General features: G+C 45.6%; 2 protein-coding genes across 5 annotated transcripts in view; both read right to left on the reverse strand.

The window, feature by feature from the left end:
• Positions 1-5,649: 5,649 nt before the first annotated feature.
• On the reverse strand, positions 5,650-14,504 carry LOC109886292 (vascular endothelial growth factor D). 2 transcript variants are annotated; one of them, XM_020478008.2, is made up of 7 exons: positions 13,554-14,504; positions 9,268-9,526; positions 8,654-8,844; positions 6,928-7,061; positions 6,727-6,845; positions 6,139-6,327; positions 5,650-5,932 (listed from the first exon to the last, which is right to left on the reverse strand). In XM_020478008.2, the coding sequence occupies exons 1-6, from the start codon at positions 13,653-13,655 to the stop codon at positions 6,191-6,193; spliced, it is 942 nt and encodes a 313-aa protein (XP_020333597.1). In that variant the 5' UTR covers positions 13,656-14,504; the 3' UTR covers positions 5,650-5,932; positions 6,139-6,190. The 2 variants fall into 2 exon arrangements, with proteins under 2 accessions (XP_020333597.1, XP_020333598.1); XM_020478009.2 differs by lacking the exon at positions 5,650-5,932 and having other exon boundaries at positions 6,213-6,327; positions 6,685-6,845.
• Positions 14,505-16,450: 1,946 nt separating this feature from the next.
• The window catches only part of LOC116359792 (pirin-like), a 30,613-nt gene continuing 28,071 nt past the window's right edge, over positions 16,451-18,992 (reverse strand). For all 3 annotated transcript variants that reach the window (XM_031813404.1, XM_031813405.1, XM_031813406.1), the window contains 3 exons: positions 17,016-17,098; positions 16,866-16,932; positions 16,451-16,762 (listed from right to left, as the gene is read on the reverse strand). In XM_031813404.1, coding sequence (XP_031669264.1) covers positions 16,644-16,762; positions 16,866-16,932; positions 17,016-17,098 — 269 coding nt within the window. In that variant the 3' untranslated portion in view covers positions 16,451-16,643. The remainder of the gene's footprint in view (positions 16,763-16,865; positions 16,933-17,015; positions 17,099-18,992) is intronic.

Consider the following 18,992-nt stretch of genomic DNA (forward strand, 5'->3'; position numbering starts at 1 on the left):
GGATGTATTTCAAGGCCTCCATTCAAACTCAGTGCCTCTTTGCTTGACACCATGGGAAAATCAAAAGAAATCAGCCAAGACCTCAGAATTTTTTTGGTAGACCTCCACAAGTCTGGTTCATCCCTGGGAGCAATTTCCAAACACCTGAAGGTACCACCTTCATCTGAACAAACAATAGTACACAAGTATAAACACCATGGGACCATGCAGCCATCATACGGCTCAGGAAGAAGACACATTCTTTCTCCTAGAGATGAACACACTTTGGTGCAAAAAGTGCAAATCAATCCCAGAACAGCAAAGGACGTTGTGAAGATGCTGGAGGAAACAGGTACAAAAGTATCTATATCTACAGTAAAACGAGTCCTATATCGACATAACCTGAAAGGTCGCTCAGCAAGGAAGGAACCACTGCTCCAAAACCGCCATAAAAAAGCCAGACTATGGTTTGCAACTGCACATGGGGACAAAGATCGTACTTTTTGGAGAAATGTCCTCTGGTCTGATGAAACAAAAATAGGACTGTTTGGCCATAATGACCATTGTTATGTTTGAGGGAAGAAGGGGGAGGCTTGCAAGCCGAAGAATACCATCCCAACCGTGAAGCACGGGGGTGGCAGCATCATGTTGTGGGGTGATTTGCTGCAGGAGGGACTGGTGCCTTTCACAAAATAGATGGCATCATGAGGCAGGAACTATATGTGGATATATTGAAGCAACATCTCAAGACATCAGTTACAGCTTGGTCGCAAATTGGTCTTCCAAATGGACAATGACCCCAAGCATACTTCCAAAGTTGTGGCCAAATGGTTTAAGGACAACAAAGTCAAGGTATTGGAGTGGCCATCACAAAGCCCTGACCTCAATCCTATAGAAAATGTGTGGCCAGAACTGAAAAAGCGTGTGCGAGCAAGGAGGCCTACAAACCTGACTCAGTTACACCAGCTCTGTCAGGAGGAATGGGACACAATTCACCCAACTTATTGTGGGAAGCTTGTGGAAGGCTACTCGAAACGTTTGACCCAAGTAAAAAAAATTAAAGGCAATGCTCCCAAATACTAATTGAGTGTATGCAAACTTCTTCCCTACTGAGAATGTGATGAAAGAAATAAAAGCTGAAATAAATCATTCTATCAACTCCGGACTATACCCCTCCCAGTCCATGAGGTACTGAAGGCCCGACATCTCGAATCCAGTATGGATCGAACGGAGTACGCCAGGTCCCCCTCGATGTCCAGAGGGGGTGGAGGAACCTCCCGCACCTCAGACTCCTGGAGCGGGCCAGCCACCACCGGCCTGAGGAGAGACATATGGAACGTGGGGTTAATGTGGTAATCGGGAGAAGCTGTAACCTGTAACATACAGTGCCTTGCGAAAGTATTCGGCCCCCTTGAACTTTGCGACCTTTTGCCACATTTCAGGCTTCAAACATAAAGATATAAAACTGTATTTTTTTGTGAAGAATCAACAACAAGTGGGACACAATCATGAAGTGGAACGACATTTATTGGATATTTCAAACTTTTTTAACAAATCAAAAACTGAAAAATTGGGCGTGCAAAATTATTCAGCCCCTTTACTTTCAGTGCAGCAAACTCTCTCCAGAAGTTCAGTGAGGATCTCTGAATGAGCCAATGTTGACCTAAATAATGATGATAAATACAATCCACCTGTGTGTAATCAAGTCTCCGTATAAATGCACCTGCACTGTGATAGTCTCAGAGGTCCGTTAAAAGCGCAGAGAGCATCATGAAGAACAAGGAACACACCAGGCAGGTCCGAGATACTGTTGTGAAGAAGTTTAAAGCCGGATTTGGATACAAAAAGATTTCCCAAGCTTTAAACATCCCAAGGAGCACTGTGCAAGCAATAATATTGAAATGGAAGGAGTATCAGACCACTGCAAATCTACCAAGACCTGGCCGTCCCTCTAAACTTTCAGCTCATACAAGGAGAAGACTGATCAGAGATGCAGCCAAGAGGCCCATGATCACTCTGGATGAACTGCAGAGCTGAGGTGGGAGACTCTGTCCATAGGACAACAATCAGTCGTATATTGCACAAATCTGGCCTTTATGGAAGAGTGGCAAGAAGAAAGCCATTTCTTAAAGATATCCATAAAAAGTGTTGTTTAAAGTTTGCCACAAGCCACCTGGGAGACACACCAAACATGTGGAAGAAGGTGCTCTGGTCAGATGAAACCAAAATTGAACTTTTTGGCAACAATGCAAAACGTTATGTTTGGCGTAAAAGCAACACAGCTCATCACCCTGAACACACCAACCCCACTGTCAAACATGGTGGTGGCAGCATCATGGTTTGGGCCTGCTTTTCTTCAGCAGGGACAGGGAAGATGGTTAAAATTGATGGGAAGATAGATGGAGCCAAATACAGGACCATTCTGGAAGAAAACCTGATGGAGTCTGCAAAAGACCTGAGACTGGGACGGAGATTTGTCTTCCAACAAGACAATGATCCAAAACATAAAGCAAAATCTACAATGGAATGGTTCAAAAATAAACATATCCAGGTGTTAGAATGGCCAAGTCAAAGTCCAGACCTGAATCCAATCGAGAATCTGTGGAAAGAACTGAAAACTGCTGTTCACAAATGCTCTCCATCCAACCTCACTGAGCTCAAGCTGTTTTGCAAGGAGGAATGGGAGAAAAAAAATCAGTCTCTCGATGTGCAAAACTGATAGAGACATACTCCAAGCGACTTACAGCTGTAATCGCAGCAAAAGGTGGCGCTACAAAGTATTAACTTAAGGGGGCTGAATAATTTTGCACGCCCAAATTTTCAGTTTTTGAAATGTTAAAAAAGTTTGAAATATCCAATAAATGTCGTTCCACTTCATGATTGTGTCCCACTTGTTGTTGATTCTTCACAAAAAAAGACAGTTTTATATCTTTATGTTTGAAGCCTGAAATGTGGCAAAAGGTCGCAAAGTTCAAGGGGGCCGAATACTTTCGCAAGGCACTGTACCTCGTTCACTCTCCCCAGGACTTTAAATGGCCCCCACAAACCGCGGACCCATCTTCCGACAGGGCAGGCGGAGGGGCAGGTTTCGGGTCAGACCCTGTCCCCTGGTGCGAACACCGGGGCCTCACTGCGGTGACGGTCTGCTCCCCTTTTCTGGCGCAGTACGGCGCACTGAAGGTGGACATGGGCGGCGTCCCATGTTTCCTCCATGCACCGGAACCAGTCGTCCACCGCAGGAGCCTCGGTCTGACTCTGATGCCAAGGAGCCAGAACCGGCTGGTACCCCAAGACACACTGGAAGGGAGAAAGGTTAGTGGAGGAGTGGCGGAGCGAGTTCTGGGCCATCTCTGCCCAGGGCACGAACGCCGCCCAGTCCCGCCGGCAGGTTCTGGCATTAAAACCTCAGAAACCTTCCCACATCCTGGTTAACTCTCTCCACCTGCCCGTTACTCTCGGGGTGAAAACCTGAGGTAAGGCTGACTGCCCGAACAAGGAGCGGGATCGACTTAGGCAGAAGTCGTGACAGTTCTTGGGGACCTTCAATGCTGCAGACATTTTTTGGTACCTTTCCTCAGATCTGTGCCTCGACACAATCCTGTCTTGGAGTTCTAGAGACAATTCCTTTCACCTCATGGTTTGGTTTTTGCTCTGACATGAACTGTGGGTCCTTATATATAGACAATTGTCCAATCAATTGAATTTACCACAGGTGGACTCCAATCAAGTTGTAGAAACATCTCAAGGATGATCAATGGAAACAGGATGCAGCTAAGCTCAATTTCGAGTCTCATCGCAAAGGGCCTGAATATTTATGCAAATAAGGTATTTCCATAGTTTTTTTTTTTATACCTTTGCAAAAACCTGCTTTTGCTTTGTCATTATGGGGTATTGGGTATAGATTTATTAGGATTTTTATTTATTTAATCAATTTTAGACTAAGGCTGTAACTGAACAAAATGTGGGAAAAGGGAAGGGGTCTGAATGCTCTGTACTCATCTGTCTAGGTTGGAACTGTTGCTGTTAAAATAGAATAAATAATTTTCATTCTGAACTGGAATAAGCTGATTGATCACATCACACAGATGTAGAGCAGAAAACACACACAGTCCTAATGAGAGGTGTGTTTATTTATTTTTTATTTTACCTTTATATTCAACCAGGCAAGTCAGTTAAGCAGCTTCTACACCTGCATTGCTTGCTGTTTGGGGTTTTAGGCTGGGTTTCTGTACAGCACTTTGAGATATCAGCTGATGTACGAAGGGCTATATAAATAAATTTGATTTGATTTGAGTTAAGAACAAATTCTTATTTTCAATGACGGCCTAGGAACAGTGGGTTAACTGCCTGTTCAGGGTCAGAACAACAGCTCGGGGGTTTGAACTTGCAACCTTCCGGTTACTAGTCCAACGCTCTAACCACTAGGCTACCCTGCCGCCTACCCTGCTGTGTGGCTGGTTGATGCTTTCAACAAGCATTTCTATTCTGGGTTCAGTTTTTAACAGTGCAACCCTGAGGTCATGCTCAGCATGGAGTCTGTTTCTGTACTTGTTTTTTAAGTACGCCAGAGATAAGAACCCTGACTCACATCAGCATGTGGTGCCAAACTGGACCAGAACATCTACTGCTTTCTCAGTCAGGCAGGAGACTGCTTCCTGCTGTAGATGAGCAACCCAGAACTGTGTGTGGGTTTGCCTAAAAAAGCAATCATTTTATTCCAGTTCAGAATAAAAATGATAACTTGTATTTTAACAGCAACAGTTCCAACCTCGACTTGTTTTCAAAAATCATTTCTACATTAAGTTGTGCAGTAGGCCCGATCATTTTATATTAAAAATATACAGTACTGTAACTTAAAAGGGTAGCACAGTAGCTAGCTAGCTTGCTTGCTTTGGCTAATATTAGCAATCTAACTAACGTCAATAGCTGTGTACAATGTAATTGTTTGAAAGGGAAACTCACATCTAAGTTGCTACTTTGAGAGATTGTACTCCCTTATTTCTGCTTACCTGTTATAAAATGACAACAAGCTAGTTAACTTACTTTTCCACTGTCAAAGCGATGTTTCCTGAAGCATTTCAGCCCTGCTCTGAAAGAACTCCCTGGGTTTACCATCATGCTGTGGATGTTTGGTCAGAATGTGTTATTTTAATGTGAGAGTCTCATTACTAAGCACTTCCCTGGACAAAATACATTGAGAGAAAGAAACGTATCGCTGTATTTGAGTTTAATGACGATTGAGCTGTCAGAATTTATGGCTAGTTTGACTACATTTGATGACAGCTGGCGAGTGAGAATACCAAGTCATTGGCTGACGGCGCATCATCTGCTGCTGAACTACAGCGCTGCATCGTGTTGGTCGCGGAGTGATCTTCAATTAAAACTGCCGAGAAAAAAAAGATCCGGTAAACCGCGAAGCACACAGGCTTCTCCCTCTCAGTCGCGCAGCTGCCGAACTGACACAGCTGCTTAGCAGAGAACGCAATGAACACAGACCATTTGTACTTGGCCAAATCAATTCCAGTAATTCATTAAATAATGATACATTCGCTCTAACACGTCGCGACCCACCGTTAACAGGTCTGGTAGCGACCTAATACTTAACAAGGTGAGAGAACTTTGAACAAAACGGTTAAAACTTTAATTATAAATATGAAGGATAGACACCAAAAGGACAAACTTCGATTATATTTACAAAATGTTGGAAGCAATTATTACAAAAATATTGTTCTTTAGCGTAAAATACATGTTCAGTGCATATAAATACTAATCATTTACATATGTAAATGAAGCATGTAAAACGTCATGTATGTAGGTTAGAAAGATAAACTATTTTATTTGAAGTTAGATATATAAATAGCGATATAAATTAAATTATGAACTTTTTCACTGCTTCCAAACTTCAAAGCCAAGCAGATGTCAAAGGTTATATTCTTCTTAGTATCACTGGCATCTGCGGATCAAAAGAATGAAAAGGTGTTATTACATGTTGTATGTAGTATGGCTGTTCAACCACGGTCTCTGAGGACCCAAACATTTCTGATGTACATCAGGGACTGATTCATTCAGACGTTGAACATCAGCTGATTTATCAATGAACTAATATCAAAACGATCAAACTAACTAGTTGAAAGGGGTGTGTCTCAAGTTGCACTCTACCTGCAAGAGGCATGGTCGAAGTGCTGTTTGTTGTTAGCACAGGCAGTATGGTTCAGGTGACATGCAGGGTAGGATGGTCTGGGTCCTGGGTTAGGGTGGGCTGTGGGGACAGTGTAGTGCGGTCTGGGACACAGTCACACCTGTCAACATCTATGTCACAGTCCACCGTTCTCATATTGGGAGAGAAGTCTGGAACAAACAGAGAGAAAAACATAGGAATGACTTAATATTACTACAGGGACTAGACCAGGGAAAATGGAGCGAGAACAAAACATCAAAATAACCACTTCCTACAGAGGCTATGTAATATCCTGAATAACACCCTGATTTAGCATCCCCAGCGCATTACAATGGAATGGTCCCCAAAGTGCAAACACTGCCCAATCCCAGTGCTGCATACCAGCTAAATCTAGTGCATCTACTGGGCTGGATAGTTGATATATCTACCAGTGGTAGACTAACCTGGTTGTTTAGTGGAGGGGTAGGACACAGTGGTAGACTAACCTGGTTGTTTAGTGGAGGGGTAGGACACAGTGGTAGACTAACCTGGTTGTTCAGTGGAGGGGTAGGACACAGTGGTAGACTAACCAGGTTGTTCAGTGGAGGGGTAGGACACACAACGGTCGGCCATGCAGTCCCAGATCAACCCACTGGCACACAGACGCCTGGAGTCCTCTGATTTAGAGAGCTGACGCATCGGAGAGCACCTGCAACCAAACACACAGCCTGGTTAGTGCTAAGGGTACGACTAGCGAGGGTGTGTGTGTGTATCTGTACATCTGGACTCACCCGTTCCTCCTGTGAGAGCGTATATGGGCTTGCCGTCGGATCAGGGGTGGTTCCATACACTTACACTCTGTGTGATTGGCTACCTGTATCAACACCGGCTCAGGTCCGTATTTGAACGGTATCACAGTCAGCAGCTGCAGGACGGAACGTGTCAGAACATATTAGTCCGGTTCTGGAGTCAAGAGATCCACTTTGTAGAGAGAGATGTATTTTATTTGACTCATTGATGGCCCAATGATGTGCATAGTGTACATTACGTAGTCTGTACGTTCTGTATATATTCACGTTCTCCAAAATCCTTGTCATTTAGGAGCACTTATCATAATCACAATTGTCTTAAAACATAAATCAGGGGGCCGGAACTATAGCTGATGCTTGTTGGAGCGGATGGTCAGGGGGCCGGAACTATAGCTGATGCTTGTTGGAGCGGATGGTCAGGGGGCCGGAACTATAGCTGATGCTTGTTGGAGCGGATGGTCAGGGGGCCGGAACTATAGCTGATGCTTGTTGGAGCGGATGGTCAGGGGGCCAGAACTATAGCTGATGCTTGTTGGAGCGGATGGTCAGGGGGCCGGAACTATAGCTGATGCTTGTTGGAGCGGATGGTCAGGGGGCCGGAACTATAGCTGATGCTTGTTGGAGCGGATGGTCAGGGGGCCGGAACTATAGCTGATGCTTGTTGGAGCGGATGGTCAGGGGGCCGGAACTATAGCCGCGGGGTGGAGCGGATGGTCAGGGGGCCGGAACTATAGCTGATGCTTGTTAGAGCGGATGGTCAGGGGGCCGGAACTATAGCTGATGCTTGTTGGAGCGGATGGTCAGGGGGCCGGAACTATAGCTGATGCTTGTTGGAGCGGATGGTCAGGGGGCCGGAACTATAGCTGATGCTTGTTGGAGCGGATGGTCAGGGGGCCGGAACTATAGCTGATGCTTGTTGGAGCGGATGGTCAGGGGGCCGGAACTATAGCCGCGGGGTGGAGCGGATGGTCAGGGGGCCGGAACTATAGCTGATGCTTGTTAGAGCGGATGGTCAGGGGGCCGGAACTATAGCTGATGCTTGTTGGAGCGGATGGTCAGGGGGCCGGAACTATAGCTGATGCTTGTTGGAGCGGATGGTCAGGGGTCCCCAACTATAGCCGCGGGGTGGAGCGGATGGTCAGGGGGCCGGAACTATAGCTGATGCTTGTTGGAGCGGATGGTCAGGGGGCCGGAACTATAGCTGATGCTTGTTGGAGCGGATGGTCAGGGGGCCGGAACTATAGCTGATGCTTGTTGGAGCGGATGGTCAGGGGGCCGGAACTATAGCTGATGCTTGTTGGAGCGGATGGTCAGGGGGCCGGAACTATAGCCGCGGGGTGGAGCGGATGGTCAGGGGGCCGGAACTATAGCCGCGGGGTGGAGCGGATGGTCAGGGGGCCGGAACTATAGCTGATGTTTGTTAGAGCGGATGGTCAGGGGTCCCCAACAATAGCCGCGGGGTGGAGCGGATGGTCAGGGGGCCGGAACTATAGCCGCGGGGTGGTGTTTGTTGGAGCGGATGGTCAGGAACTATAGCCATATTTAAAAAATATCTATATTTATTTACTAAAAACTTTGGGACCGCGGGCTGCCTGTTGTCCGTTGCCGACCCCTGCCAGAAATGATTGCCATTTATTAAGGATAATATTAATAATGCGTTTGATTTGTAATACACCTACTAACAGATATTTAAAGAGGAAATGCTCACTGTTTTATTAACATAGGCAGTACTTGTGTTTCTGCACGATACACCCTCTTTGTTGCAGCATCCGTTGCACCTGAAGACGGACACGCAGGGGGGCTTGAAGAACATGGAAGTCGTGGTGCCCAGTTCCTTTGCCACGTCTACACACGTCTCTCTGGGCGTGCACTGGGTCTTCTGCCACTCATCATCTATGGCTAATGATCACATACACACAACATCAACAGTTACACACAGAACAAAACTAATAGCAACCATAGAGACTTGCTTTGGCTACCGTCTGGGTACACTCACATTCTAACCACAAAACATGCATTAGCAACCTGGAATTAATGTCTTGGCTTTTGCTTGGAGGGTCAACACAGTCTCGAGAAGACCCAGGGTTCAAACCCGTCTGTCTCATACTTTATCTCCAGGGAGAACATTGAATAATGCCCAGCCTTTAGCTCAGAGGTCTAACACATTCTTGCAGTGCACAGTAGACGCAGATATCGAACCCACATACCTTTGAGTATCCCGAGGCTGTATGAGCCAGCAGCATAGCTCAACAAACAATACCAAAGCTTTAGCTTAGAGAGCCAACACAGTTTTGAGGAGACCCAGGTTTCGAACCCACATACCTTTGAGTATCTCCAGGCTGTAGGATGCTACAGCGTAGCGCGTGGAGCGGTGTGACCCAGATCCAGTGGAGGAGGAGGACGAGGAGGAGGAACGGTGGTTGGGCTGCTGAGAGGAAGAGGATGAGGGAGACGTCTCCAGGTGTTTGAGTTTTAGACCACACTTCCACAGCTTCCAGTCAGGGAAATCTGTCAGCATGAGCAGCTCGTCCAGACTGGAGGCCGAACGCACATCCCTCTCCCACTTCTCCTGGTTGATCACCTGCAGGGAGCAGAGGAGGAGGACACAAAACATTTAATGATATATGTTGTTTTAAAGACAGGATAGAAAATAAGCTCCAACACGCTGGTAAAATATTGTTAGTTGGTTTGTGAGAGTCAACAGTCTCACCACAAGAGGGCAGCACTCTTACATCCACGTCAGGATTAACTTTAGATGCCATTGAGGCCGGTTTACAAGGACTGGACTGAGCTGATGATACATGCAAGTCAGTCTGATTCCTCACACTCACATCCACCTCTGACTGTGCTATTATTGCCCAACGCCAGGTCCCACAGACCATTAACAGCTGTCCTGGGATTTAAGACTATCATCATTTAGATCACAACAGATACAAAAACAATCAGTGCTTCTGTGTATTATAGTATTATAGCACTACATAGTATAGTACTACAGTATTATAGCACTACGGTATTATAGTACTCCAGTATTATAGAACTATAGTACTAAGGTAGTGTAGTATTATAGTAGTACAGTATTATAGTACTATGGTATTGTAGTATTATAGTACTACAGTATTATAGTACCACAGTATTGTAGTACTACAGCATTATAGTATTATAGCACTACAGTAGTATAGTACTATATTATTGTAGTATTATAGTACTACAGTATTGTAGTATTATAGTACTACAGTATTGTAGTATTATAGTTCTGCAGTATTGTGGTATTATAGTACTACAGTATTGTAATTTTATAGTACTACGGTAATGTAGTATAGCATTACAGTATTATAGCACTACAGTATTATAGTACTACAGTATTGTAGTATTATAGTACTACAATATTGTAGTATTGTAGAACTGCAGTATTATAGTACTACAGTACAATAGTACTAAAGTACAATAGTACTACAGTTTTATAGTACTACAGTATTGTAGTATTATAGTACTACATTATTATAGTACTACGTGTGTAATCATTACTTCTTCTCATTCCCATGACTCTTCATAGCTGGGATGAGAGGATGCCCATTGTACCCCAAATGCACAGTAGATCCCCTGGCATCAGCCCATAGACAACATAACAGCTGCGAATGTGGAGTTGGCTGGGGTGACATTAAGGGGTAGTGAGGGGCAGGAGTTCCCAGGGTCCACCTGTTGAGGAGCTCTAGGAGCTATGAGAAGACAAGCCTCCTCCTTCCCATGGAGCAGAGGATGGAGGAGAGACACAGAATATTAGGAGACCTAGCCTTCCCACAGAGACAAGCTTACAACTGCTGCTGCACATGCTAGTGCAGATAACAAGCAGGTAGGCCACAAACTAGCAAATATACAGTACTACTGCAGATAACAAGCAGGTAGATCACTAACTAATATACAGTACTACTGCAGATAACAAGCAGGTAGATCACTAACTAATATACAGTACTACTGCAGATAACAAGCAGGTAGATCACTAACTAATATACAGTACTACTGCAGATAACAAGCAGGTAGATCACTAACTAATATACAGTACTACTGCAGATAACAAGCAGGTAGATCACTAACTAATATACAGTACTACTGCAGATAACAAGCAGGTAGATCACTAACTAATATACAGTACTAGTGCAGATAACAAGCAGGTAGATCACTAACTAATATACAGTACTACTGCAGATAACAAGCAGGTAGATCACTAACTAATATACAGTACTACTGCAGATAACAAGCAGGTAGATCACTAACTAATATACAGTACTACTGCAGATAACAAGCAGGTAGATCACTAACTAATATACAGTACTAGTGCAGATAACAAGCAGGTAGATCACTAACTAATATACAGTACTACTGCAGATAACAAGCAGGTCAGAAAATCCGAGCACAATAATTGATAAAGGTGTGTTGTGTGATCTCTCTCAGTGCCCTACAGGCCAACATGGAGAAAGGGAACAGTCATGTGTACAACTCCAAACACATTGGAGGAGACCGGTCTGGTATTACAGCTGACCAGTCCTATGGAGCTGTGGCGTCTTCCCTGCCTCCACTTATAGTGTTCAAATCATATTTACTCTACATTCACTCTTTCTGCACACTATTACCCCCAAAAAACTAAGACATTACATTATGACTGTGTTGGTGTAATGTCAATTTAACAACAAAATGTTGCAATTTAAATAGTCTATTGTTGCCAATTGTAAAAGTTCAAAATCATAATAACCTTGTAAACATTTACAATATAAAAAGGGTGCGGTCGGATTTGTTGAGAAAGACAAATAACGAGGCAATAAGGGACTTCCATTCATTTATGAGACGGGAAAGGAAACCCACAGAACAGATGGAGAGTTGAATAAACAACGGAGAGGAGAGGGGCCGGGTCAGAGGCGAGGCTGAGGAAAAGGACTGTCATGCAATACGAAACATGTCAAACAGAAACAGTTTGCTTTCATTTCTTCCAGTCGTTGTAACGACATGAGCCGCCACTGATCTGTTCAATATGTGAGGATTGTGTTGTTTAGGGTGTAGCTGGATGCTTCCTCTATGTGAGGATTGTGTTGTTTTAGGGTGTAGCTGGCTGCTTCCTCTATGTGAGGATTGTGTTGTTTAGGGTGTAGCTGGCTGCTTCCTCTATGTGAGGATTGTGTTGTTTAGGGTGTAGCTGGATGCTTCCTCTATGTGAGGATTGTGTTGTTTAGGGTGTAGCTGGATGCTTCCTCTATGTGAGGATTGTGTTGTTTAGGGTGTAGCTGGATGCTTCCTCTATGTGAGGATTGTGTTGTTTAGGGTGTAGCTGGATGCTTCCTCTATGTGAGGATTGTGTCGTTAGGGTGTAGCTGGCTGCTTCCTCTATGTGAGGATTGTGTTGTTTAGGGTGTAGCTGGATGCTTCCTCTATGTGAGGATTGTGTTGTTTAGGGTGTAGCTGGCTGCTTCCTCTATGTGAGGATTGTGTTGTTTAGGGTGTAGCTGGCTGCTTCCTCTATGTGAGGATTGTGTTGTTTAGGGTGTAGCTGGATGCTTCCTCTATGTGAGGATTGTGTTGTTTAGGGTGTAGCTGGATGCTTCCTCTATGTGAGGATTGTGTTGTTTAGGGTGTAGCTGGATGCTTCCTCTATGTGAGGATTGTGTTGTTTAGGGTGTAGCTGGATGCTTCCTCTATGTGAGGATTGTGTCGTTAGGGTGTAGCTGGATGCTTCCTCTATGTGAGGATTGTGACGTTAGGGTGTAGCTGGATGCTTCCTCTATGTGAGGATTGTGACGTTAGGGTGTAGCTGGCTGCTTCCTCTATGTGAGGATTGTGACGTCAGGGTGTAGCTGGCTGCTTCCTCTATGTGAGGATTGTGACGTCAGGGTGTAGCTGGCTGCTTCCTCGTAAACCAGACAGACAAGGAGTTTTCTTTTCCCTATTCTGCAATTTAGACCCAGGGGGGAAAACAGGTCCCCAAGGGGAGAGATATCGGGAGATTGAGTGAGGGGGGGGGGGGGGACAGACAGCGAACAAGAGAGAGGAGAGAGCGAAGAAGAGAAAGAGAGAGAAGTGATTGATAATTTAGGAAGTTCAAACGCTCCCCTTTCCAGGTCAGTGAGATCTTGCATGCATTTGCACTTCCAATACATTTGCACTGTTTACATAAGAGGCACACACACACACACACACACACACACACACACACACACACACACACACACACACACACACACACACACACACACATACTGCTCATTAGACCATGTCAGCGCTGATCTTCATGGACAGCTCACAGGTGGTGTGTGTGTGTGTCTCTACGCCCCCTGCCAACTGGTCAGCGCTAGTTTTATTAGCTCACATGGTGAGTTGTAAGGAGAGTTGATTCAGTTCATAAGAACACAAAGATGGACACAAACCTGGTGCCTCCAGTGGGAGACATGTGTCCCCATTTGATGACATACCGGTTATTAATAAATAGCTTCTTGATGACGATGACTCGTGCATTTAATCCACAGAATAAGAGCCTGAGCAGAACATGAGTTGCAGATGAAACAGTGCCTGGTCTGGACATTGAAGCCATACAGAAATGAAGTGCATAGACACTGGACACTTACCCTGAGAGAGCTGGGATCATCTTGAACCTTGTTTGGCATTCCCAAGTTCAACCTCACCAACACCAGCATCATTCCAACACCGGCAGCAAGCATCCTCTGCATCCTCTGGTTCGATGCTGTATCTCAGTCTCTTTTGTGTTCAAAGTTCTCCTTCTGTCTCTGTACAGTCAATTTTCAGTCTCTGGACAGAAGTTGTATAACAGAGAGATGTTTCTCTCAGGGTAATCCCCTGTAACAGAGAGATGTTTCTTTATTGGGTAATCCTCTATAATAGAGAGCAGAGCCAGAGGAAGGAGTCTCCTCTCTACAGACCAGCCCCTCTCAGACCGGCGCTGACTCCTCAGACCACACACAAGCTCCTGTCACAGTCCCTGTGGTTACGGACACCTCTCCCTCTCTCCCCCTGGGTCACAGACACCTCTCCCTCTCTCCCTGGTCACAGACACCTCTCCCTCTCTCCCCCCGGGTCACAGACACCTCTCTCCCTCTCCGTCTGGCCACAGACACCCCAGAGCAAATGGAACAGCTAAAGAGGATTTAAAACACCTCTACCTCTCCCCCCCCCCCCAACTACACACAGAAAGGACACTTAAAGTTTCACAGTCACTTGAGACTGCCTCAAGGACTCTTAAGACTGTCTCTCTATTGGTCCAACTACAAGCAAGGACTCTTAAGACTGTCTCTCTTTCTTTCGCCTGTCTTGACTATCCCCTCTCTTCTCTTCTCCCCAGTTAGTCCAGACCTCTTCAGATCTCATTATCTACTGTGTCTCAGCCTCTGCGTTAAAGGGCCTGCTTGTCACATCGAGTGAGCATGGCCCCGCACTTAGTTCCCGTCCTTCAGGGTTGAGAGGGCTGTCTGTCTGTCTCTCTGTCCCAACCTTTGCTGCCTGGTTCTGTTTGTCTGTCTGATGTTGCCTTGCTCTGTCTGTCTGTCTGTCTGTTCTGTCTGCCCCTGCCTTGTCTCCCTGGTTCTGTTTGTCTGTCTGATGTTGCCTTGCTCTGTCTGTCTGTCCCTGTCTGATGTTGCCTTGCTCTGTCTGTCTGTAAGTCTGTTCTGTCTGATGTTGCCTTGCTCTGTCTGTCTGATGTTGCCTTGCTCTGTCTGTCTGTAAGTCTGTTCTGTCTGCCCCTGTCTGATGTTGCCTTGCTCTGTCTGTCTGTAAGTCTGTTCTGTCTGCCCCTGTCTGATGTTGCCTTGATCTGTCTGTCTGTAAGTCTGTTCTGTCTGCCCCTGCCTTGGCTGTTAAATCCAAAGCCACTGTATTTCCACAGAGTTCAGCTTATCTGGAGCAGCATGAACATGTGTTTTAAATGTGATCCAGACCTCAGCTACGCAGCATGGATACATGGGCCAGGGAGGGACGCTCCCACCCTCCACCCCACCCCTATCCCATCCCAGCCAAAACTCACTTCCCACTGGGCACAGACCTCATTTCAACGTCTAATTACGAGGAAACATTGATTCAACCAGTGTGTGCCCAGGGGTTTGATTGTCTGCGGAGGGAGGGATGGAGGGAGAGGAGATGTGATAGAGGGGGAGGGAGAAACAGGAGATGTGATAGAGAGGGAGGGAGGAGGAGGGAGAAACAGGAGATGTGATAGAGAGGGAGGGAGGAGGAGGGAGAAACAGGAGATGTGATAGAGAGGGAGGGAGAAACAGGAGATGTGATAGAGAGGGAGGGAGGAGGAGGGAGAAACAGGAGATGTGATAGAGGGAGGGAGGAGGAGGGAGAAACAGGAGATGTGATAGAGGGAGGGAGGAGGAGGGAGAAACAGGAGATGTGATAGAGAGGGAGGGAGAAACAGGAGATGTGATAGAGAGGGAGGGAGGGAGGAGGAGGGAGAAACAGGAGATGTGATAGAGAGGGAGGGAGGGAGGAGGAGGGAGAAACAGGAGATGTGATAGAGAGGGAGGGAGGGAGGAGGAGGGAGAAACAGGAGATGTGATAGAGAGGGAGGGAGAAACAGGAGATGTGATGGAGAGGGAGGGAGGAGGAGGGAGAAACAGGAGATGTGATAGAGAGGGAGGGAGGAGGAGGGAGAAACAGGAGATGTGATAGAGAGGGAGGGAGAAACAGGAGATGTGATAGAGAGGGAGGAGGGAGAAACAGGAGATGTGATAGAGAGGGAGGGAGGGAGGAGGGAGAAACAGGAGATGTGATAGAGAGGGAGGGAGGAGGAGGGAGAAACAGGAGATGTGATAGAGAGGGAGGAGTGAGAAACAGGAGATGTGATAGAGAGGGAGGGAGGAGGAGGGAGAAACAGGAGATGTGATAGAGAGGGAGGGAGGAGGAGGGAGAAACAGGAGATGTGATAGAGAGGGAGGGGGGAGAAACAGGAGATGTGATAGAGAGGGAGGGGGGAGAAACAGGAGATGTGAGAGAGGGAGGGAGGGAGAAACAGGAGATGTGATAGAGAGGGAGGGAGGGAGGAGGAGTGAGAAACAGGAGATGTGATAGAGAGGGAGGGAGAAACAGGAGATGTGATAGAGAGGGAGGGAGGGAGGAGGAGTGAGAAACAGGAGATGTGATAGAGAGGGAGGGAGAAACAGGAGATGTGATAGAGAGGGAGGGAGGAGTGAGAAACAGGAGATGTGATAGAGAGGGAGGGAGAAACAGGAGATGTGATAGAGAGGGAGGGAGGAGGGAGAAACAGGAGATGTGATAGAGAGGGAGAGGAGACCCGCTGTTTCACAGTATGAGACGTCATTCTGCCAGATGCAAATGGCCTTGAAATGTGAGACGTGGTTGGTTTCCCTCCTTCCCGTAATGGATACTTGCATCTCCTCTGAGGTCTGTCCAAGGACATAATGACTGGAACGAATCAGTGGTTCCATTAGATAGCTTCTGGAGACATCACGGCAGGATAGTTTTGTTGAGGTTCAATTAAAAGTGCTTTTTTCATCATTTACATTTCAGTTTAATGGCTTGGAGGCACAGTAACAAAACATCTATTTGAGAAGAAAACAAATCAGTATAAAATGAGAACTTAATGATTTAAAAAGAGACAAACACATCAAGCTGGTTCATTATTAAAATACACTTGGGTCACATGACCTATAACATGATTAGAAGATGTCTGCCGATTCTTAGAAGGAATCCCTGATCTTAGACCTCCAAGCCGTAGCCCTCTCGAACCCATTGGTCCCTGTCCTGTAGTCTCTGACTGCCTGGTTGATCTCCTCTTCCGTGTTCATCACAAACGGACCTGGAGAGAAAAAGGAAAGTGTAGTGTGTCACGTTACACATAAACGATCCAATACTGTGGTAACTGACTGGAGTTCAGTGATGTGAAGAAATGAAGGTCTTACCATGTTGGACCACCGGTTCATTGATCGGCTGTCCCGCAATCAAGACAAAATGGCAAACCTCTGATGTCTGGAGAAAGGAGTTTGAGTTGTAGTGAATTTACAATTCCTGAAAACTGTGTTAAGAGTCTGTAAGAAGTTCAGACAGCCTACCTTGTTTTCTACGGCTATGCAGTCTCCATCATCAAACACGATGGTGTGATGTGGCTCCGCTTTCTGCTGCTCTGCATCTGGACCTGAAAGAGCAATGGAAAACAGAATAAACTCTACAGACGGGCCCCTGGGATGAAAACAAGATTATTACCTCAAAAGAAATGGCAAACAAAACAACTTTCATTTGAGGAATTTCTGTCAAGATTTTAACCCGAGGGAAACAGCAATCAAGAACCAAAGAAAATGTGCATTTCCTCTCCATCTGACATGGTTAAGTCTGCTTCCTTCATCTGAATACTAAGGTCAAAAGAAATGCTGAAACGCCAAACGCTTCAAGTTGTGGTGGATATATTTTTCAGACACAGCTGTGCTTGATTTGCCTTACAGACTACACTCTGTCGATTCAGTGTCATCTCGGTTCAAACCCACCTTAATCTTAGTTACAGCGAACGGTTCAACTTGATTCTGGTTTCAAAACATCTGTCTAAAATTAAATAGGAGTTTTCCGTGAGATCCTACGAAGCAATGATTCCATTTAATCAGATCATAATGCAACTTCCTGTAGAAACAAATATCAACTATGTGTGAAATGTAACAGAAGCCCTTTCTAAATGAGTTAAGAGCGTGAAATAACTCACGCTAGCTAACATCGATCATAATGAAAATACAATTCCTCCTTCTCACGCTAGCTAACATCGATCATAATGAAAATACAATCCCTCCGACTCACGCTAGCTAACATCGATCATAATGAAAATACAATCCCTCCGACTCACGCTAGCTAACATCGATCATAATGAAAATACAATTCCCCCAACTCACGCTAGCTAACATCTATCATAATGAAAATACAATTCCTCCGACTCACACTAGCTAACATCTATCATAATGAAAATACAATCCCTCCGACTCACGCTAGCTAACATCGATCATAATGAAAATACAATCCCTCCGACTCACGCTAGCTAACATCGATCATAATGAAAATACAATTCCTCCTTCTCACGCTAGCTAACATCGATCATAATGAAAATACAATTCCTCCTTCTCACGCTAGCTAACATCGATCATAATGAAAATACAATTCCTCCTTCTCACGCTAGCTAACATCGATCATAATGAAAATACAATCCCTCCGACTCACGCTAGCTAACATCGATCATAATGAAAATACAATTCCTCCAACTCACGCTAGCTAACATCGATCATAATGAAAATACAATTCCTCCGACTCAAATATGTGCTTCCCATTGACAAACAAAAGAAACGCTACAACACTTCAGCATAAGGATATTTTTACACATGAAAAAGGACAGGCTTAACGTGTCCTGTATAGACAAACACTGTAGGGAATAGTTCAACTCTGTATAGCAGGGTGTCACAGGACTGTAGGGAATAGCTCAACTCTGTATAGCAGGGTGTCACAGGACTGTAGGGAATAGTTCAACTCTGTATAGCAGGGTGTCACAGGACTGTAGGGAATAGCTCAACTCTGTATAGCAGGGTGTCACAGGACTGTAGGTGAAACCATTTGTTACAGGTATAGTACCATAAGACATACATCTATTCCTGCGTCCCATATGGCACCCTATTCCCTACATAGTGCACTACTTTTGACCAGGCCCCATAGGGCACTATATAGGGAAAGGTTGCCCTAGAACATGAATCACAACATGAAGGGTTCAAGTGGGATTTTGTCCCATTCCTAAACCATTCCTAGAGTTGCTATTGGCTTCAGATCAGAAGGCTACATCCCAACGTTGACATGACATCCCAGAGAGGACGGAGGAGAGGAGGAAGGGAACATCCCAGAGAGGACAGAGGAGAGGAGGAAGGGAACATCCCAGAGAGGATGGAGGAGAAGAGGAAGGGAACATCCCAGAGAGGACAGAGGAGAGGAGAAGAGGAAGGGAACATCCCAGAGATTACAGAGGAGAGGAGAAAGGGAACATCCCAGAGAGGACAGAGGAGAGGAGG

This window comes from Oncorhynchus kisutch, unplaced genomic scaffold (assembly GCF_002021735.2).
Source record: "Oncorhynchus kisutch isolate 150728-3 unplaced genomic scaffold, Okis_V2 Okis05a-Okis16b_hom, whole genome shotgun sequence".
Classification (NCBI taxonomy): domain Eukaryota; kingdom Metazoa; phylum Chordata; class Actinopteri; order Salmoniformes; family Salmonidae; genus Oncorhynchus; species Oncorhynchus kisutch.

Bases quoted from the DNA above. Each gene is read 5' to 3' on its own strand.
- LOC109886292 (XM_020478008.2), bottom strand. From the start codon at position 13,655: ATGCAGAGGATGCTTGCTGCCGGTGTTGGAATGATGCTGGTGTTGGTG. The intron at 9,527-13,553 runs GTAAGTGTCCAG...TGCTCCCTGCAG, and splicing joins ATGATCCCAGCTCTCTCAGG to GTGATCAACCAGGAGAAGTG. The intron at 8,845-9,267 runs GTATGTGGGTTC...TGTGATCATTAG, and splicing joins CAGCCTGGAGATACTCAAAG to CCATAGATGATGAGTGGCAG.